Consider the following 20,819-nt stretch of genomic DNA (forward strand, 5'->3'; position numbering starts at 1 on the left):
CACAATAAACATGATCATAGGACATGCACACAATAAACATGATTATAGGAAATACACACAATAAACATGATTATAGGACATACACACAATAAACATGATTATAGGACATACACACAATAAACATGATTATAGGACATACACACAATAAACATGATTATAGGACACACACATAATAAACATGATTATAGGACATGCACACAATAAACATGATTATAAGACATGCACACAATAAACATGATTATAGGACATACACACAATAAACATGATTATAGGACATACACACAATAAACATGATTATAAGACATGCACACAATAAACATGATTATAGGACATGCACACAATAAACATGATTATAGGACATACAAACAATAAACATGATTATAAGACATACACACAATAAACATGATTATAGGACATGCACACAATAAACATGATTATAGGACATACAAACAATAAACATGATTATAGGACATACACACAATAAACATGATTATAGGACATACACATAATAAACATGATTATAGGACATGCACACAATAAACATGATTATAGGACATACACACAATAAACATGATTATAGGACATACACATAATAAACATGATTATAGGACATGCACACAATAAACATGATTATAAGACATGCACACAATAAACATGATTATAGGACATACACACAATAAACATGATTATAGGACATACACACAATAAACATGATTATAAGACATGCACACAATAGACATGATTATAGGACATGCACACAATAAACATGATTATAGGCCATGCACACAATAAACATGATTATAGGACATACACATAATAAACATGATTATAGGACATACACGTAATAAACATGATTATAGGACATACACACAATAAACATGATTATAGGACATACACACAATAAATATGATTATAGGACATACACACAATAAACATTATTATAGGACATACACACAATAAACATGATTATAGGACATGCACATAATAAACATGATTATAAAACATGCACACAATAAACATGATTATAGGACATGCACACAATAAACATGATTATAGGACATACACACAATAAACATGATTATAAGACATGCACACAATAAACATGATTATAGGACATACACACAATAAACATGATTATAGGACATACACACAATAAACATGATTATAAGACATACACACAATAAACATGATTATAAGACATACAAACAATAAACATGATTATAGGACATACACATAATAAACACGATTATAGGACATACACACAAACAAGATTATAGGACATACACGTAATAAACATGATTATAGGACATACACACAATAAACATGATTATAGGACATACACACAATAAACATGATTATAAGACATACAAACAATAAACATGATTATAGGACATACACACTATAAACATGATTATAGGACATACACACAATAAACATGATTATAGGACATGCACACAATAAACATAATTATAGGACATGCACACAATAAACATGATTATAAGACATACACACAATAAACATGATTATAGGACATACACATAATAAACACGATTATAGGACATACACATAATAAACAAGATTATAGGACATGCACACAATAAACATGATTATAAGACATACACACAATAAACATGATTATAGGACATACACACAATAAACATGATTTTAGGACATACACATAATAAACATGATTATAGGCCATGCACACAATAAACATGATTATAGGACATGCACACAATAAACATGATTATAGGACATACACATAATAAACATGATTATAGGACATGCACACAATAAACATGATTATAGGACATACACATAATAAACATGATTACAGGCCATGCACACAATAAACATGATTATAGGACATGCACACAATAAACATGATTATAAGACATACACACAATAAACATGATTATAGGACATACACACAATAAACATGATTTTAGGACATACACATAATAAACATGATTATAGACCATGCACACAATAAACATGATTATAGGACATGCACACAATAAACATGATTATAGGACATACACATAATAAACATGATTATAGGACATGCACACAATAAACATGATTATAAGACATACACACAATAAACATGATTATAAGACATACACATAATAAACATGATTATAGGACATACACACAATAAACATGATTATAGGACATGCACACAATAAACATGATTATAGGACATACACATAATAAACATGATTATAGGACATACACACAATAAACATGATTATAAGACATGCACATAATAAACATGATTATAGGACATGCACACAATAAACATGATTATAAGACATACAAACAATAAACATGATTATAGGACATACACATAATAAACACGATTATAGGACATATACACAATAAACATGATTATAGGACATACACACAATAAACATGATTATAAGACATACACACAATAAACATGATTATAGGACGTGCACACAATAAACATGATTATAGGCCATGCACACAATAAACATGATTATAAGACATACACACAAACATGATTATAAGACATGCACACAATAAACATGATTATAGGACATACACACAATAAACATGATTATAGGACATAAACACAATAAACATGATTATAAGACATGCACACAATAAACATGATTATAGGACATACACACAATAAACATGATTATAAGACATACACACAATAAACATGATTATAGGACATACACACAATAAACATGATTATAAGACATGCACACAATAAACATGATTATAGGACATAAACACAATAAACATGATTATAAGACATGCACACAATAAACATGATTATAGGACATAAACACAATAAACATGATTATAAGACATGCACACAATAAACATGATTATAGGACATACACACAATAAACATGATTATAAGACATACACACAATAAACATGATTATAGGACATAAACACAATAAACATGATTATAAGACATGCACACAATAAACATGATTATAGGACATACACACAATAAACATGATTATAGGCCATACACACAATAAACATGATTATAGGGCATACACACAATAAACATGATTATAGGACATACACACAATAAATATGATTATAGGACATACACACAATAAACATGATTATAGGACACACACACAATAAACATGATTATAGGACATACACACAATAAACATGATTATAGGACATACACACAATAAACATGATTATAGGACACACACACAATAAACATGATTATAGGACATACACACAATAAACATGATTATAGGACATACACACAATAAACATGATTATAGGACATAAACACAATAAACATGATTATAGGACATAAACACAATAAACATGATTATAGGACATAATAGGACATTTCACTCGGTATTGCAGTATTGTCTCAAATACATATCTCTTTCTATAATATACTGGTGTAACTCGTAATACCGGTATACCGCCCAGCCATGTGTGTGTGTGTGTGTGTGTGTGTGTGTGTGTGTGTGTGTGTGTGTGTGGTCACCTCGTCCTTTGGGTGTGATTTCGGTGACCAGGTCCTCCACGGTGACATGCTCCAGGCCCTTCTCTCGGATCACGTCTGGAAAGAGGCAACAGAGTATTTATTTAACCGGTATTTAACGGCATTGTGTTTTTGATTGCAACGTTGTTATAGTAGGATATAAACATAGAGTATACACACGTTCTCTTAAGACCCTTTTGAGCCCCATTGACCCGCATTATAACTGCTCATTTTTAGCAGACTGTAATTCTGATATAGTACTATGCTTTTTAAATGAAAACCAGATGGATCTCATTTTGCCTATTTTTTTATTTTTAATATTTTGGTGTAATTGCTCCAATTTACCATGATATGGCGCCATAAAACCATGAGCAAGCTTCTCAGAGCAATGACGAGAATAAATGAGTTAAAGGCCTACTGAAATGAGATGTTCTTATTTAAACGGGGATAGCAGGTCCATTCTTTGTGTCATACTTGATCATTTGGCGATATTGCCATATTTTTGCTGAAAGGATTTAGAAGAGAACATCCACGATTTAGTTCGCAACTTTTGGTCGCTAATAAAAAAGCCTTGCCTGTACCGGAAGTAGCAGACGATGTGCGCGTGACGTCACGGGTTGTGGAGCTCCTCACATCTGAACATTGTTTACAATCATGGCCACCAGCAGCGAGAGCGATTCGGACCGAGAAAGCGACGATTTCCCCATTAATTTGAGCGAGGATGAAAGATTTGTGGATGAGGAAAGTGAGAGTGAAAGACTAGGAAAAAAAAAAAAAAAGGACAAGAGAGCAGCGAGGGAGCGATTCAGATAGGGAAGATGCTGTGAGAGGCGCCGTGGTAGCCCACTTTGAACCCTGACGGTGACGGTCAGGAGGACGCATATTGACACAACATAGATCGCCTTCAGAATACATAATGTTAAAATGTTTTTTATTAATACACATAATACACTGTACTTTGTGTGTGTGGTCCAATCCAACCATGTTCGCTTGACCGCTCTGTTCCATAGTAAAGCTTCACCGTCATCTTTCGGGAATGTAAACAATAAAACACCGGCTGTGTTTGTGTTGCTAAAGGCGGCCGCAATACACCGCTTCCCACCTACAGCTTTCTTCTTTGACGTCTCCATTATTTATTGAACATATTGCAAAAGATTCAGCAACACAGATGTCCATAATACTGTGGAATTATGCGATGAAAAGAGACGACTTATAGCTGTGAACGGTGCTGGGACAAAATCGTCACGCGCATGCGTCATCATACTGCGGCGTTTTAGCATGATACTTCCGCGCGAAATTTAAAATTGCAATTTAGTAAACTAACCCGGCTTTATTGGCATGTGTTGCAATGTTAATATTTCATCATTGATATATAAACTATCAGACTGCGTGGTCGCTAGTAGTGGCTTTCAGTAGGCTTTTAAACTGACATTAAAACGGCTAAAAAGCAAAGCAACTGAGGTCGAGAAGTTATATATAATAATAACCCAACCTCAAATATTACAACATGCAATTTATTCTCAGAAATATTGTATTGTTTGCATTTTTCCATTAAACAAATATTTCATTTTTGACAAAGGTCATAAAGCATAAAAATAATAATCCAACCTTTTATCAATAAATAGATATGCTTAAAGATTTCTAGCGTTGATAGTAAAATTAAATCTTAGTTTATTGCTGAATCATGACACTCTTATGAGCGGGTCCTTTTTGGGTCCTAAGCGTAAATAAGTGTGGAAAGTAAATCTTAAGCTTCTACAAGAGTCCCAAGAAAACTACACTTTTTTCCCCCAGTGGTGCCCATCACACACAATCCTTGTGTGTGACAAGAACACACATCTTGTTCTCTTTTCTGTGCATTGTAAATAGCAAAAAACTGCTAGCGAGAGGCGGCTAACAATGCAGGCAATATGAAGGTCTCTAAAAAAACAATGCAGACAATATGAAGCCCTCTAAAAAACAATGCAGACAATATGAACCCCTCTAAAAAACAATGCAGACAATATGAAACCCTCTAAAAAACAATGTAGACAATATGAAGCCCTCTAAAAAACAATGCAGACAATATGAAGCCCTCTAAAAAACAATGCAGACAATATGAAGACCTCTAAAAAACAATGCACACAACATGAAGCCCTCTAAAAACAATGCAGACAATATGAAGCCCTCTAAAAAACAATGCAAACCATATGAACCCCTCTAAAAAACAATGCAGACAATATAAAGCCCTCTAAAAAAAAACACAGACAATATAAAGACCTCTAAAAAACAATGCAGACAGTATGAAGCCCTCTAAAAAACAATGCAGACAGTATGAAGTCCTCTAAAAAACAATAGACAATATGAAGACCTTTAAAAAACAATGCAGACAATATGAAGACCTCTAAAAAACAATGCAGACAGTATGAAACGCTCTAAAAAACAATGCAAACAGTATGAAGCCCTCTAAAAAACAATGCAGACAGTATGAAGTCCTCTAAAAAACAATAGACAATATGAAGACCTTTAAAAAACAATGCAGAAAATATGAAGACCTCTAAAAAAAACACAGACAATATGAAGCCCTCTAAAAAACAATGCAGACAATATGAAGCCCTCTAAAAAACAATTCAGACAATATGAAGACCTCTAAAAAACAATAGACAATATGAAGACCTTTAAAAAACAATGCAAACAATATGAAGCCCTCTAAAAAAACACAGACAATATGAAGCCCTCTAAAAAACAATGCAGACAATATGAAGACCTCTAAAAAACAATGCAGACAGTATGAAACGCTCTAAAAAACAATGCAAACAGTATGAAGCCCTCTAAAAAACAATGCAGACAATATGAAGCCCTCTAAAAAACAATGCAGACAATATGAGGACCTCTAGAAAACAATAGACAATATGAAGACCTTTAAAAAACAATGCAGAAAATATGAAGACCTCTAAAAAAAACACAGACAATATGAAGCCCTCTAAAAAACAATGCAGACAATATGAAGCCCTCTAAAAAACAATTCAGACAATATGAAGACCTCTAAAAAACAATAGACAATATGAAGACCTTTAAAAAACAATGCAAACAATATGAAGCCCTCTAAAAAAACACAGACAATATGAAGCCCTCTAAAAAACAATGCAGACAATATGAAGACCTCTAAAAAACAATGCAGACAGTATGAAACGCTCTAAAAAACAATGCAAACAGTATGAAGCCCTCTAAAAAACAATGCAGACAATATGAAGCCCTCTAAAAAACAATGCAGACAATATGAGGACCTCTAGAAAACAATGCAGACAGTATGAAGCCCGCAAAATAAAAAATGCAGACAGTATGAAGACCATTAAAAAACAATGCAGACAATATGAAGCCCTCTAAAAAACAATGCAGACAAAAACGTGCCAAAAACTGAGATATCGTGTGTAACCTGTGACGTCGCACACCTAGTTTTATTGTTTGAACTCACTGGGATGGCTGTATCTTTCAGCACAAGTCTTGTCTCCTCCTTGACCTGCCAAATTCAACATAATCTCCACTCCTCCGATAAAAAAAAACTGAGCAAACAAACAGCTTTCTGAGTCTTGCTAGCGATGTTATTAGGTGGCATTTGTTGAGCGCAAGTGTCCACTGCTTGAGTATGTCCGTATTTTTACGTAGCGTGCGGCATTTCCAAGTTGTCCAAATGTTTCACTAACTCTTACCAATGGTAGCGTGAGCATGGTCGCAGGAAAAGTAGTTCCTCGGTGTTAGCTCTTCCAATACCACGGCTTAATAAGCAGATGACTTGTATTGTTAGCCGCTTCTTACGAGCAGTTTTTTACTATTGAAAAATGCATTGTTTTGTCCCACATAGGGTGGTGGGTGATGGGCCGAAATCCAGAACCGGTGCAGTTAAGTCAAGAAACAATGTTTCAGGACTACCTTTGCAGTGAGCTTTCAGTTGATCCTTCCACCCACACTCCACCAGCTTGGCCCTGAGCAGCTCTTTCAACCTGAGGCAAGACATTCCCCACAACATTAGGTACTTGGCAAAGGAAAACCACCTAAATGTAAATACCCAACACGATTGATAGGATTGTGTAAGTGTACAACTTAAAGTGGTGGTCAAAAGTGTAGGTACACTTGTAAAGAACATGATGTCATGGCTGTCTTGACTTTCCGAGCATTTCTACACCTCTTTTTTTTTTGTGATGTAGTGATTGGAGCACATACCTGTTGCTCACAAAAAACATTCATGAAGTGTGGGGCACAGATTCAGTGGCCACGGATGAAGCGTTGGCTGGCCAAAGTCTGTTGGGGACACCACTATGGACTGGACTCTCACTATTATGTTAGATCCACTATGGACCGGACTCTCACTATTATGTTAGATCCACTATGGACTGGACCCTCACTATTATGTTAGATCCACTATGGACTGGAATCTCACACTATCATGTTAGATCCACTATGGACTGGACTCTCACTATTATGTTGGATCCACTATGGACTGGACTCTCACTATTATGTTAGATCCAATATGGACTAGACTCTCACTATTATGTTAGATCCACTATGAACTGGAATCTCACTATTATGTTAGATCCACTATGGACTGGACTCTCACTAATTATGTTAGATCCACTATGGATTGGACTCTCACTAGTATTTTAGATCCACTACGGACTGGACTTTCACACTATTATGTTAGATCCACTATGGACTGGACTCTCACTATTATGTTAGATCCACTATGGACTGGACTCTCACACTATTATGTTAGATCCACTATGGACTGGACTCTCACTATTATGTTGGATCCACTATGGACTGGACTCTCACACTATTATGTTAGATCCACTATGGACTGGACTCTCACTATTATGTTAGATCCACTATGGACTGGACTCTCACTATTATTTTAGATCCACTATGGACTGGACTCTCTCACTATTATGTTAGATCCACTATGGACTGGACTCCCACACTATTATGTTAAATCCACTATGGACTGGACTCTCACTATTATGTTAGATCCACTATAGACTGGACTCTCACCATTGTGTTAGATCCACTATGGACTGGACTCGCACACTATTATGTTAGATCCACTATGGACTGGACTCTCACACTATTATGTCAGATCCAAGATGGACTGGATTCACTATTATGTTAGATCCACTATGGACTGGACTCTCACACTATTATGTTGGATCCACTATGGACTGGACTCTCTCACTATTATGTTGGATCCACTATGGACTGGACCCTCACTATTATGTTAGATCCACTATGGACTGGACTCTCACTATTATGTTAGATCCACTATGAACTGGAATCTCACTATTATGTTAGATCCACTATGAACTGGACTCTCACACTATTATGTTATATCCACTATGGACTGGACTTTCACACTATTATGTTAGATCCACTATGTACTGGAATCTCACTATTATTTTAGATCCACTATGGACTGGAGTCTCACTATTATGTTAGATCCACTATGAACTGGACTCTCACACTATTATGTTAGATCCACTATGGACTGGACTTTCACACTATTATGTTAGATCCACTATGTACTGGACTCTCACTATTATGTTAGATCCACTATGGACTGGACTCTCACATTATTATGTTAGATCCACTATGGACTGGACTCTCACTATTATGTTAGATCCACTATGGACTGGACTCTCACTATTATGTTAGATCCACTATGGACTGGACTCTCACACTATTATGTTAGATCCACTATGGACTGGACTCTCACTATTATGTTGGATCCACTATGGACTGGACTCTCACTATTATGTTAGATCCACTATGAACTGGACTCTCACACTATTATGTTATATCCACTATGGACTGGACTTTCACACTATTATGTTAGATCCACTATGTACTGGACTCTCACTATTATGTTAGATCCACTAAGGACTGGACTCTCACATTATTATGTTGGATCCACCATGAACTGGACTCTCACACTATCATGTTAGATCCACTATGGACTGGACTCTCACTATTATGTTAGATCCACTATGGACTGGAATCTCACACTATTATGTTAGATCCACTATGGACTGGACTCTCTCACTATTATGTTAGATCCACTATGGACTGGACTCTCTCACTATTATGTTAGATCCACTATGGACTGGACTCTCACTATTATGTTAGATCCACTATGGACTGGACTCTCTCACTATTATGTTGGATCCACCATGAACTGGACTCTCACATTACTATGTTAGATCCACTATGGACTGGACTCTCACTATTATGTTAGATCCACTATGGACTGGACTCTCACACTATCATGTTAGATCCAGTATGGACTGGACTCTCACATATTATGTTAGATACACCATGGACTGGACTCTCACACTATTATGTTAGATCCACTATGGACTGGACTCTCACTATTATGTTAGATCCACTATGGACTGGACTCTCACTATTATGTTAGATCCACTATGGACTGGACTCTCACACGATTATGTTAGATCCACTATGGACTGGACTCTCACACTATTATGTTAGATCCACTATGGACTGGACTCTCACACTATTATGTTAGATCCACCATGGACTGGACTCTCACACTATTATGTTAGATCCACCATGGACTGGACTCTCACACTATTATGTTAGATCCACCATGGACTGGACTCTCACACTATTATGTTAGATCCACTATGGACTGGACTCTCACTATTATGTTAGATCCACAATGGACTGGACTCTCACACACTATTATGTTAGATCCACTATGGACAGGACTCTCACACTATTATGTTAGATCCACTATGGACTGGACTCTCACACTATTATGTTAGATCCACTATGGACTGGACTCTCTCACTATTATGTTAGATCCACTATGGACTGGACTCTCACTATTATGTTAGATCCACTATGGACTGGACTCTCACTATTATGTTAGATCCACTATGGACTGGACGCTCACTATTATGTTAGATCCACTATGGACTGGACTCTCACTATTATGTTAGATCCACTATGGACTGGACTCTCACTATTATGTTAGATCCACTATGGACTGGACTCTCACTATTATGTTGGATCCACTATGGACTGGAATCTCACAGTATCATGTTAGATCCACTATGGACTGGACTCTCACTATTATGTTAGATCTACTATGGAATGGACTCTCACTATTGTGTTGGATCCACTATGGACTGGACTCTCACACTATTATGTTAGATCCACTATGGACTGGACTCTCACTATTATGTTGGATCCATTATGGACTGGACTCTCACTATTATGTTAGATCCACTATGGACTGGACTCTCACTATTATGTTAGATCCACTATGGACTGGACTCTCACTATTATGGTAGATCCACTATGGACTGGACTCTCACACTATTATGTTAGATCCACTATGGACTGGACTCTCTCACTATTATGTTAGATCCACTATGGACTGGACTCTCACTATTATGTTAGATCCACTACGGACTGGACTCTCACACTATCATGTTAGATCCACTATGGACTGGACTCTCACTATTATGTTAGATCCACTATGGACTGTACTTTTACACTGGGCTGAGTTTTTCCTTGCATTGATATGGGATCTGAGCCGAGGATGTCGTTGTGTCTTACGCAGCCCTTTGAGACACTTGTGATTCAGGACTATGTAAGTAAACATTGATTGACTGGTTGATTGACTTTGGGAAGGCCATTTTAAAACCTTCATTCTAGCCTGATTTAACAATTCATTTACCACTTTTGATGTGTGTTTGGGGTCATTGTCCGGTTGGACTATCCAACTACGCCCAAGACCCAAACTCCGGGCTCATTTTAGCTTGTCCTGAATAATTTGTTGGCAATCCTCCTTTTTTCATTGTCACATTTACTCTGTGTAAAGCAGCAGTTCCATTGGCAGCAAAACAGACCCAGAGCATAATACTACCACCACCATGCTTGACGGTAGGTATGGTGTTCTTTGGATTAAAGGCCTCACCTTTTCTCCTGCAAACATACTGCTGGGTAATGTGGCTAAACGGCTCCATTTTAGTTTTATCTGACATCAAATGGCCAAAGATAAGACCTTCTTGATGAAACTGAAGTCAGCCATGACATGAAGATCTTTGCAAGTTTATGTCAACTTTGGATCGCAACTGCAGTTCTCTTACCGCTCCCGTTCCCCCATTTCTATCAGCTTCTGGTTAATCGCAGCCCTCATCTGGGAGTCCTTGCTCATGGTCTAGCGGGGAAACAAAGCCAGAAATAACAACATTTGAATGTGTCTCCGCGGGGAAAAGAAAGGTTTTATTTGGCACAAAAATGAGCGGCGCTTGCCTTTTGTCGGGATAAATTAGCTGGGCGGGGGGAAGCGCACGGTCCTTCGGTAAAATACATCCACAGAAACATCGCAGCGATATTTTAGTTCCGCCTTATTGGATGATGCTCAGGGGAACAAAATATATTTGAAATACTTATCGAATTTTTTGTGTGGGTATAAATAATTTGTGAAAATAGCCATAAATATGATAATTCGTTGAGTGGTTTAAAAAATAAAAACATACCGATTCCGGTTTTCCCAACTTCCGGTCCGCTGGTAAATGTCCTCGTCATAAGTGCATGGCAGAAACACTGCCTCGTCTCTTTTACTTCTGTAAGACCTTTGAATATTCATTGTTAAATTAAGGAAAAAACTACCATGGCTGCGCCGAATTACTCCCTGAAGACCAACAGAGAGCTGTTGGACCCCAACTTTGAAAGTTACCGGTTGTCCCTGGACGCCATCCCGACGTACAAAGTAGAGCTGGACGCTGGTGAGGGAAGTTAGCATATAACTGCTCATAATCCTGATATCACTCTTTAAATAATACTTGTATTGTGATTTTATTAACACTGTATCAGTGGGCACAATTTAATAATAATAATAGAAACAATCTTAATGTTTAGTGATAATTTTTTAGCCAGCTAACTTAAACCACGCAGGGGGTTTTAAACTTCAAAGTACTGTAAAATCCGCCAAATTTTGAATTTTTCTACTAAAAATGTTTTTCTTAACGTACACATTTCTACCAGTTTCATCTGCCCTGATATCCGAAAATTCTACTACAAAAAAAAATTAAATGATAATTATTATATCGGCATATGGTAATATAAGTTCGATATTTATCATGCAACCCCTACTAATGACACACAGTTGACATGCAGACTATCTTTTTTATTTTGAAAAAAATCTTTATTAAATTGGCTTTTAAAATGAAATATATCAATATGGCCCCTGCGTCTATAGATATATAAGTGTTATATATGCATGTGTGTATATATGTACTGTGTGTGTGTGTATGTATGTATTGGCAACACTAAATTGGCCCTAGTGTGTGATTGTGAGTGTGAATGTTGTCTGTCTATCTGTGTTGGCCCTGCGATGAGGTGGCGACTTGTCCAGGGTGTACCCCGCCTTCTGCCCGATTGTAGCTGAGATAGGCGCCAGCTTCCCCCCGCGACCCCAAAAGGGAATAAGCGGTAGAAGATGGATGGATGGATGGATGGATATATATATATATATATATATATATATATATATATATATATATATATATATATATATATATATATATATATATATATATATATATATGTATATATGTATGTATGTACATCTATATACAAATATATGTACATACATGTGTGTATAAATGTATGTATGTGTGTGTGTATATATATACATATTAATATATATATATATATATATATATGCATGTATGTGTGTATATACATGTATGTATGTGTATATATACGTGTGTGTATATATGCATGTATGTGTGTATATATATGTATGTATGTGTATATATATGTATGTATATATATGCATGTATGTGTGTATATATATATGTATGTATGTGTATATATATATATGTATGTATATATATGTATTCATATATACATATATATGTATATATACACATATGTATATATACATATATATGTATGTATGTATATGTATGTATGTATGTATATGTATGTGTGTGTATATATGCATATATGTATGTGTATTTCTGTATATATATGCATATATATGTAGATATATACATATATGTATGTGTATATGTATATGAATATATGTGTATGTTTATATATATGTATGTATGTATTTATATATATGTATGTATATCTATATAGCATATATGCATGTATATATGTATATATATATGTATATATATATATGTATGTATGTATGTATATTTGTATGTACAGTGGGGCAAAAAAGTATTTAGTCAGCCAGCGATTGTGCAAGTTCTCCCACTTAAAATGATGACAGAGGTCTGTAATTTTCATCATTGGTACACTTCAACTGTGAGAGACAGAATGTGAAAAAAAAAAAAACAGAAAAACAGCCCCAAAGCATGATGTTTCCACCCCCATGCTTCACAGTAGGTGTCGTGTTCTTGGGATGCAACACAGTATTCTTCTTCCTCCAAACACCGCGAGTTGAGTTTATACCAAAAAGTTCTATTTTGGTTTCATCTGACCACATGACATTCTCCCAATCCTCTGCTGTATCATCAATGTATCCATTTTGGTATAAACTCAACTCGTGGTGTTTGGAGGAAGAAGAATACTGAGTTGCATCCCAAGAACACCATACCTACTGTGAAGCATGAGGGTGGAAACATCATGCTTTGGGGCTGTTTTTCTGCTAAGGGGACAGGACGATTGATCCGTGTTAAGGAAAGAATGAAATGTGCCATGTATCGTGAGATTTTGAGCCCAAACCTCCTTCCATCAGTGAGAGCTTTGAATGGTTGACCAAATACTTATTTTCCACCATCATTTACAAATAAATTCTTTAAAATTCCTACAATGTGAATTCCTAGATATTTTTTTTTCACATTCCGTCTTTCACAGTCGAAGTGTACCTATGATGAAAATTATAGACCTCTGTCATCATTTTAAGTGGGAGAACTTGCACAATCGCTGGCTGACTAAATACTTTTTTGCCCTACTGTATGTGTGTGTATGCATGTATGTTTATATATATATTTTTATTTGTGTGTATATATGCATGTTTATATGTATGTATGTACGTATGTGTATATATATGTTTATATATGTGTTGTTTGCATGCATGTTTCAAATGAACTCAAACTCAACAAAAAAAAGGGAAAAATTGTGGCTGAATTTACAAAGTTTTCACCTGGTGTGTATTCGCCAAACACGACTTAAGCCCTGCCGTGACCACCCTAATTAGCATTATTAGACCTCTAATGATGCTTAATAGCCCACATAAAGGTGGATCATCATGTAAATGGCAGCTTTGGGCCCCGCTTGTGAATAGGGCCGCCGTGTTACATGACGAGCAAGCATTATCCTTTTGTGGCCACGCCACATCTCCTCAAGGCTCTGCCCCAATTACGTGCCTTGCTTGGCCTTGACCTTCCGCCGCCTCCTTTGTATGCAGCTGTGGAAGAGGTGACGCTGAAGGACTCCCAGTACACGCTGGAGCACATGCGCGCCTTCGGCATGTACAATCACCTCCACCTGGACCCCTGGTACCAAGACAGCGTCTTGTTTGTGGACTGCAAGGGCCGACTTCTCAGCTTCACCGTCACGTTGGTAAGAGGCCCTCTTTTTTGACTGCAAGGCCGCGTTATTACTTCTTCTCACGCAGCCCTTGCATTTAGTGTTGTGATGCTTCCGAGCCGCCAGCAGGTGGCGACCAATCGCTCCATATCACTACTGGACAAGAGTTTGCTTTTCTCTTTTTTATTCCACACCCTATTAGAGGACCACACTGAGTCAGTTTTTTAGTACTATTAGTACATTTCTTCCTATTACAGAAAGTATGAGAATGTGTGAGCTGCTGCCTGCTCTTCTTCACCTGCACAGTAATCTCCTCTTGGTCAAGATGTTAACTTAGAGCTCGTATTTCCCACGGAGATATCTTTCCCGCAGTCTTCATTGGAATTGGATCGAATCGAGGAGCGAGAAACTCGGCGCGCTCCTTTTAACGAGCCCCGCGCTCCCGAGTGTCGCCGAGTCGAAAGCAAAAGCAAGACACTAGGAAAGAAGGACAAAAACTGCATTGCCCGGGCCCCCCAAAAATGGAAGTTTTGAAAAGGAGCACTGCAGGAGCGAGAGAAATAGGTGGGGCCAGGGGGGGCGTGGCTTGCGATGAGGGGAAAAAAAGGGGGACTTGGCTGGTTAAAAGTTAAAGTACTAACGATTGTCAAACACACACGAGGTGTGGCGAAATTATTCTCTGCATTTGACCCATCACCCTTGATCACCCCCTGGGAGGTGAGGGTAGCAGTGAGCAGCAGCGGTGGCTGCGCCCGGGAATAATTTTTGGAGATTTGACCCCAAAATTCCAACCCCTGAGCAGTGGTTATTACTATCTACTAGGGTTGCACGGTGTCTTCGTATAGTACCATGATACTAATGGATCATATTAGGTACTATACCGCCTCCTAAAAAGTATCCCCCACCCCCTTTCTCTTTTTTTTAATTTGCCATTTGACGGTGCGTCGTGGTCACCTGGTGACATTGCTGGTTTTAGGAGCAGAGGAGCATGTTTGGCAGCGCACACACACAGAGTACTTACAAGCAGACACGGTGTGTAGACAGAAAAGGGAGAACGGACGCGTTTTGGTGTAAAAAGTCAAGATAAAGGTGAAGTTATAACACTGAAACAGGAAGAGGCTAACATCTATCCGCAGTGTTTTAGCTACTTCTAAATCACTAATCCTCGCCTCCATGGCGACTAATGAAGTGAGTCTCTTACATGTAGCATTATCACTGGAGGACGAGGAATAGCTACACATGCTTCACTACACAGCGAAGGAGGATACAATAGCTCACCGGCGTCACAATGTAAACTAACGCCACGGGTGGGACTACACCTGACATCCACTGTAATGATACCAAGTACAAGAGCGTATCTAGTTGATACTTCAATGATACGGGTCCAAAGTTTCCTGAAAGGTTTAGAAAAAGCAACATAAATCCTTGCCCAGTTGTTTAATCAATCAATCAATCAATGTTTATTTATATAGCCCCAAATCACAAATGTCTCAAAGGACTGCACAAATCATTACGACTATAACATCCTCGGAAGAACCCACAAAAGGGCAAGGAAAACTCACACCCAGTGGGCAGGGAGAATTCACATCCAGTGGGACGCCAGTGACAATGCTGACTATGAGAAACCTTGGAGAGGACCTCAGATGTGGGCAACCCCCCCTCCCCCTCTAGGGGACCGAAAGCAATGGATGTTGAGCGGGTCTAACATGATACTGTGAAAGTTCAATCCATAGTGGCTCCAACACAGCCGCGAGAGTTCAGTTCAAGCGGATCCAAGACAGCAGCGAGAGTCCCGTCCACAGGAAACCGTCTCAAGCGGAGGCGGATCAGCAGCGTAGAGATGTCCCCAACCGATACAGGCGAGCGGTCCATCCTGGGTCCCGACGAGCGGTCCATCCTGGGTCTCGACTCTGGACAGCCAGTACTTCATCCATGGTCATCGGACCGGACCCCCCCCACAAGGGAGGGGGGGACATAGGAAAAAGAAAAGAAGCGGCAGATCAACTGGTCTAAAAAGGAGGTCTATTTAAATGACATACACTAATCATGTGTAGCTAGCTAAATATCGTTATCGACCTCATTGACTACTAATAATGGGTATCCGCCCTGACAAAGGCCGCATCGCTCGATCACGAGTCGAGATACTTTGTGTGTTTCTACGTCTGAGTGAATAAATGGGTAACACAAAATGTACACAGGACTGTAAAGTGTCCATTTCCCTTCATAAGCGTGAAGAAAGTCTCCTTTGTTAAAGGAGTCCTTGTCGCCAATGTGCTGCCAACACAATCATCAACAGTGGACGATCGGCGCGTTTGGCACAGACGCCTCACAGATGCGGCGTGAGGCGCCGGGTGGCCGTGGCCATGGCAACAGGAAGGACGCGTCCGTCTCTCACAAATAACTGGGCACCGCTCGGCGACACCTTTCCTCCAAGGTTTGGCGTCATGTGACGTCACGTCGACGTTCTTAAATGGAAGGAATATCAGGATCAATCAGGAAATGTCCATAGAAAGCGCCGGTCTTTTAACTGTTTATATGAGAGGCAGAGGGAGGGGGGGGGAAGGAGGGAGGAAAAGTTGGGTGGGGGGAAGTGAGAGAGAGAGAGAGAGAGATGGATAGGGGGTGAATGGAGAGAGAGAGAGGAATAATGTAAAGACCGAGAAAAAATTGGGTGGAGGGTGGAGAGAGAGAGAGAGAGCGAGAGAGGAAAAGTTGGGGGGGGTAGAGAGAGAGAATGAGAGAGAAGAAAAATTGCGTGGTGGGGTAGTGAAGAGAGAGAGAGAGAAGTATTGTAAAGACCGAGGAAAAATTGGGTGAGAGAGAGAGAGAGGGAGGGAGCGAGCTTCATAGGGGGGTCGTGGAGAGAGAGAGAGAAATATTGTCAAGACCCGGGGAAATTTGAGGGGGGGGAGGGAGAATAGAGGTGCGGGGTAGGGGAGAGAGAGAAATATTGTAAAGACCGAGGAAAAATTGGGGTGAGAGGGGGGGAGAGAGAGAGAGAGAGAGCTGTGTGGGGGGGTAGTGGAGAGAGAGAGAAAGAGAAATATTGTAAGACCGGAGAAAAATTTGAGGGGGCGGGGGGAGGGTTGCTTGGGGGGTAGTAGAGAGAGAGACAGAAAATTTATTTTAAAGACCGAGGAAAAATTGGGTGGGGGGATAGAGATAGAGCGAAAGAGAGGGGAAAAGTTGCGTGGGGGGGTAGTGGAGAGAGAGACAGAAACATATTTTAAAGACGGAAGGGAAATTGAGTGGGGGGGGGGTAGAGAGAGAGCGAGAGAGGGGAAAAATTGCGTGGGGGGGCAGTGGAGAGAGAGAGAAATATTGTAAAGGCCGAGGAAAAATTGAGTGAGGGGGTAGAGAGAGAGAGAGAGAGAGGGGGAGGTAAAATTGATGGGGTAGTGGAGAGAGAGCAAGAAATATTGTAAAGACCGAGGAAAAATTGGGTGAGAGAGGGAGCGAGCTTCATAGGGGGGTCGTGGAGAGAGAGAGAGAGAGAGAGAGAAATATTGTAAATACCCGGGGAAATTGGAGGGGGGGAGGGAGAATAGAGGTGCGGGGGAGGGTTGCGTGGGTGGGTAGTGGAGAGAGAGAGAGAGAGAGAAATATTGTAAAGACCGAGGAAAAATTGGGGTGAGAGAGAGAGAGAGAGAGCTGTGTGGGGGGGGTAGTGGAGAGAAAGAGAAAGAGAAATATTGTAAGACCGGAGAAAAATTTGAGGGGGTGGGAGGAGGGTTGCTTGGGGGGTAGTAGAGAGAGAGACAGAAAAATATTTTAAAGACCGAGGAAAAATTGGGTGGGGGGGGTAGAGATAGAGCGAAAGAGAGGGGAAAAGTTGCGTGGGGGGGGGGGGTAGTGGAGAGAGAGACAGAAACATATTTTAAAGACGGAAGGGAAATTGAGTGGGGGGGGGAGTAGAGAGAGAGCAAGAGAGGGGAAAGTTGCGTGGGGGGGCAGTGGAGAGAGAGAAATATTGTAAAGGCCGAGGGAAAATTGAGTGAGGGGGTAGAGAGAGAGAGGGAGGAAAAATTGGAGAGAGAGCAAGAAATATTGTAAAGACAGAGGAAAAATTGAGTGAGGGGATACAGAAAGAGGGGGGGAATTGAGGGGGTAGTGGAGAGAGAGAGAGAGAGAGGGAGAGAAATAATGTAAAGACAGAAGAAAAATTGGGTGGGGGTGTAGTGAGAGTAAGGGAGAGAGGAAAAATTTGGTGGGGGCATAGAGAGAGCGAGGGGAAATGTTGGGGGGGGTAGTGGAGAGAGAGAGATTGTAATTGAATTAATTGAATTGAGAGAGAAGGAATGTAAAGACCAGGGAAAAGGTGGGTGGTGATGAGGGAGGAGGATGGACAAAAAAAAAACACTTTTTTGGTCAACATTGGGAAAGGCAGTAATACAGCATCGATCACAAAAGAACCTCTTCTGGAGAGTGAGCGTTTGACCAGAAGAGAAATAAAACCCCGATGAGCGATCCCAGGCGTCAGAACAGTTCTTGTCTCATGTTCTTTGGATGGGTGGGGGATTACTGACCGGACAGGCCGATGAAGCAATACAACATCAATCACACCAGGACTCAAATAGTCGGTTCATTGTGAAATGTGATGATCAACACTCAAGCCTGCTTCGGGATTATCGCTACAGAAATGCCAGCCCGTATTGTCAGTAGTAACCAGTAAAAAGGTCTGGAAGTTGAAGTGAAACATCGGTGCTTTGAATCCAGGACTCCATGCTGGGCAAGCCGAGGGAGATCTTTCGCATGGAAGCGGATCGCGGCCGACGCGAAGACCGCCTGAACGCCTCGCTCAGCTTCACGTCAGCCACCTGGGCCGCCCTCTCCGACGGGGCCGGCAGACTCTACCTGCTTCGTACCAGCAAGCGGGGGGAGAGCACCCACTGCAAGTGGGAGGTGGGTGCACACCTACTTACCACAGGGGTGTCCAAACCACCGTCTTCAATTTGGCCCTTAAATCGTCATGAGTTCTAATTTGCTCTTTTGTCGTCATCTAGTGGACAACGTGAGTATTTCAGGTCAGGGACATTTATTTATTTCAGCATTTACTTATATGACCCCATGCAGTCAACCTTCCCTAGTCATGGTGCAAAAAAAAATGCAACCAAGACAGAACAAAAGAAAAAGATTTTTGATTTTTTTTTCCAGAATCGTTAAAAATAATAATAGCGATTTATTCTAAAATCGTACTTTTTTTGACACCCCTGCCAAATAGGTCAATAATTCATAACAATAATATTAGTTAATGAGCAGTGACTGTTTTTAAAAATAATTCCCACCAAAATGATTTGGCATCCAAAAGGGCCCCACAAAATAAGTTGTACGATTTTTCAATTAAAATATTTTTTTTACTTTCAACAAGTCTGTTGATTATAACTTTTTATTATTTTTTCTTATTTTTTTTTATTTGTTTGTTTCTGATGTTTTCGTCAAAGATTTTTTTTTAAAATATGGCAACCACACGAAATATGAATTGTTTTCCCTAAAAAATTTCTAAGTGGAATATTTCATGTAAAATAATTGGAGCCTCAACTCAGTCAATAATTCATAACAACATTGATTTCAATTCATTTATATTTTTGGAGCCAAAATAAACAATCCTACTAAAATTAATTGAGGATCCAAAAGGGCCCAACTCATAAATGTGTTAAAAATAAGTGATATTTTTTATTTTGTTTTACTTTTAACAATTGAGGCCGTTTTGAATGCCTAAGAATTTTTTAATATATTTTTTAATATATATATTTTTTTAACCTTAGTT

General features: G+C 39.0%; 2 protein-coding genes across 3 annotated transcripts in view; one reads left to right on the forward strand and one right to left on the reverse strand.

The window, feature by feature from the left end:
• Nucleotides 1-11,877, reverse strand: part of eny2 (ENY2 transcription and export complex 2 subunit) — a 14,008-nt gene extending 2,131 nt beyond the window's left edge. The window contains exons 1-4 of one of the 2 annotated variants that reach the window (XM_061896940.1): nt 11,813-11,877; nt 11,647-11,717; nt 7,412-7,482; nt 3,506-3,580 (exon numbers count right to left, since the gene is read on the reverse strand). In XM_061896940.1, coding sequence (XP_061752924.1) covers nt 3,506-3,580; nt 7,412-7,482; nt 11,647-11,717; nt 11,813-11,872 — 277 coding nt within the window. In that variant the 5' untranslated portion in view covers nt 11,873-11,877. Of the gene's footprint in view, nt 1-3,505; nt 3,581-7,411; nt 7,483-11,646 lie in introns of both variants that reach the window. The other variant, XM_061896941.1, reaches the window with a different exon arrangement.
• A 183-nt stretch (nt 11,878-12,060) lies between these two features.
• nudcd1 (NudC domain containing 1) overlaps nt 12,061-20,819 on the forward strand; it is a 57,636-nt gene continuing 48,877 nt past the window's right edge. The window contains 3 exon segments of the mRNA XM_061896942.1: nt 12,061-12,288; nt 14,931-15,085; nt 19,769-19,954. Of these exon segments, the coding sequence (XP_061752926.1) occupies nt 12,174-12,288; nt 14,931-15,085; nt 19,769-19,954 (456 nt within the window). The 5' untranslated portion in view covers nt 12,061-12,173.

This window comes from Nerophis ophidion, linkage group LG04 (genome assembly GCF_033978795.1).
Source record: "Nerophis ophidion isolate RoL-2023_Sa linkage group LG04, RoL_Noph_v1.0, whole genome shotgun sequence".
NCBI classification, from domain to species: domain Eukaryota; kingdom Metazoa; phylum Chordata; class Actinopteri; order Syngnathiformes; family Syngnathidae; genus Nerophis; species Nerophis ophidion.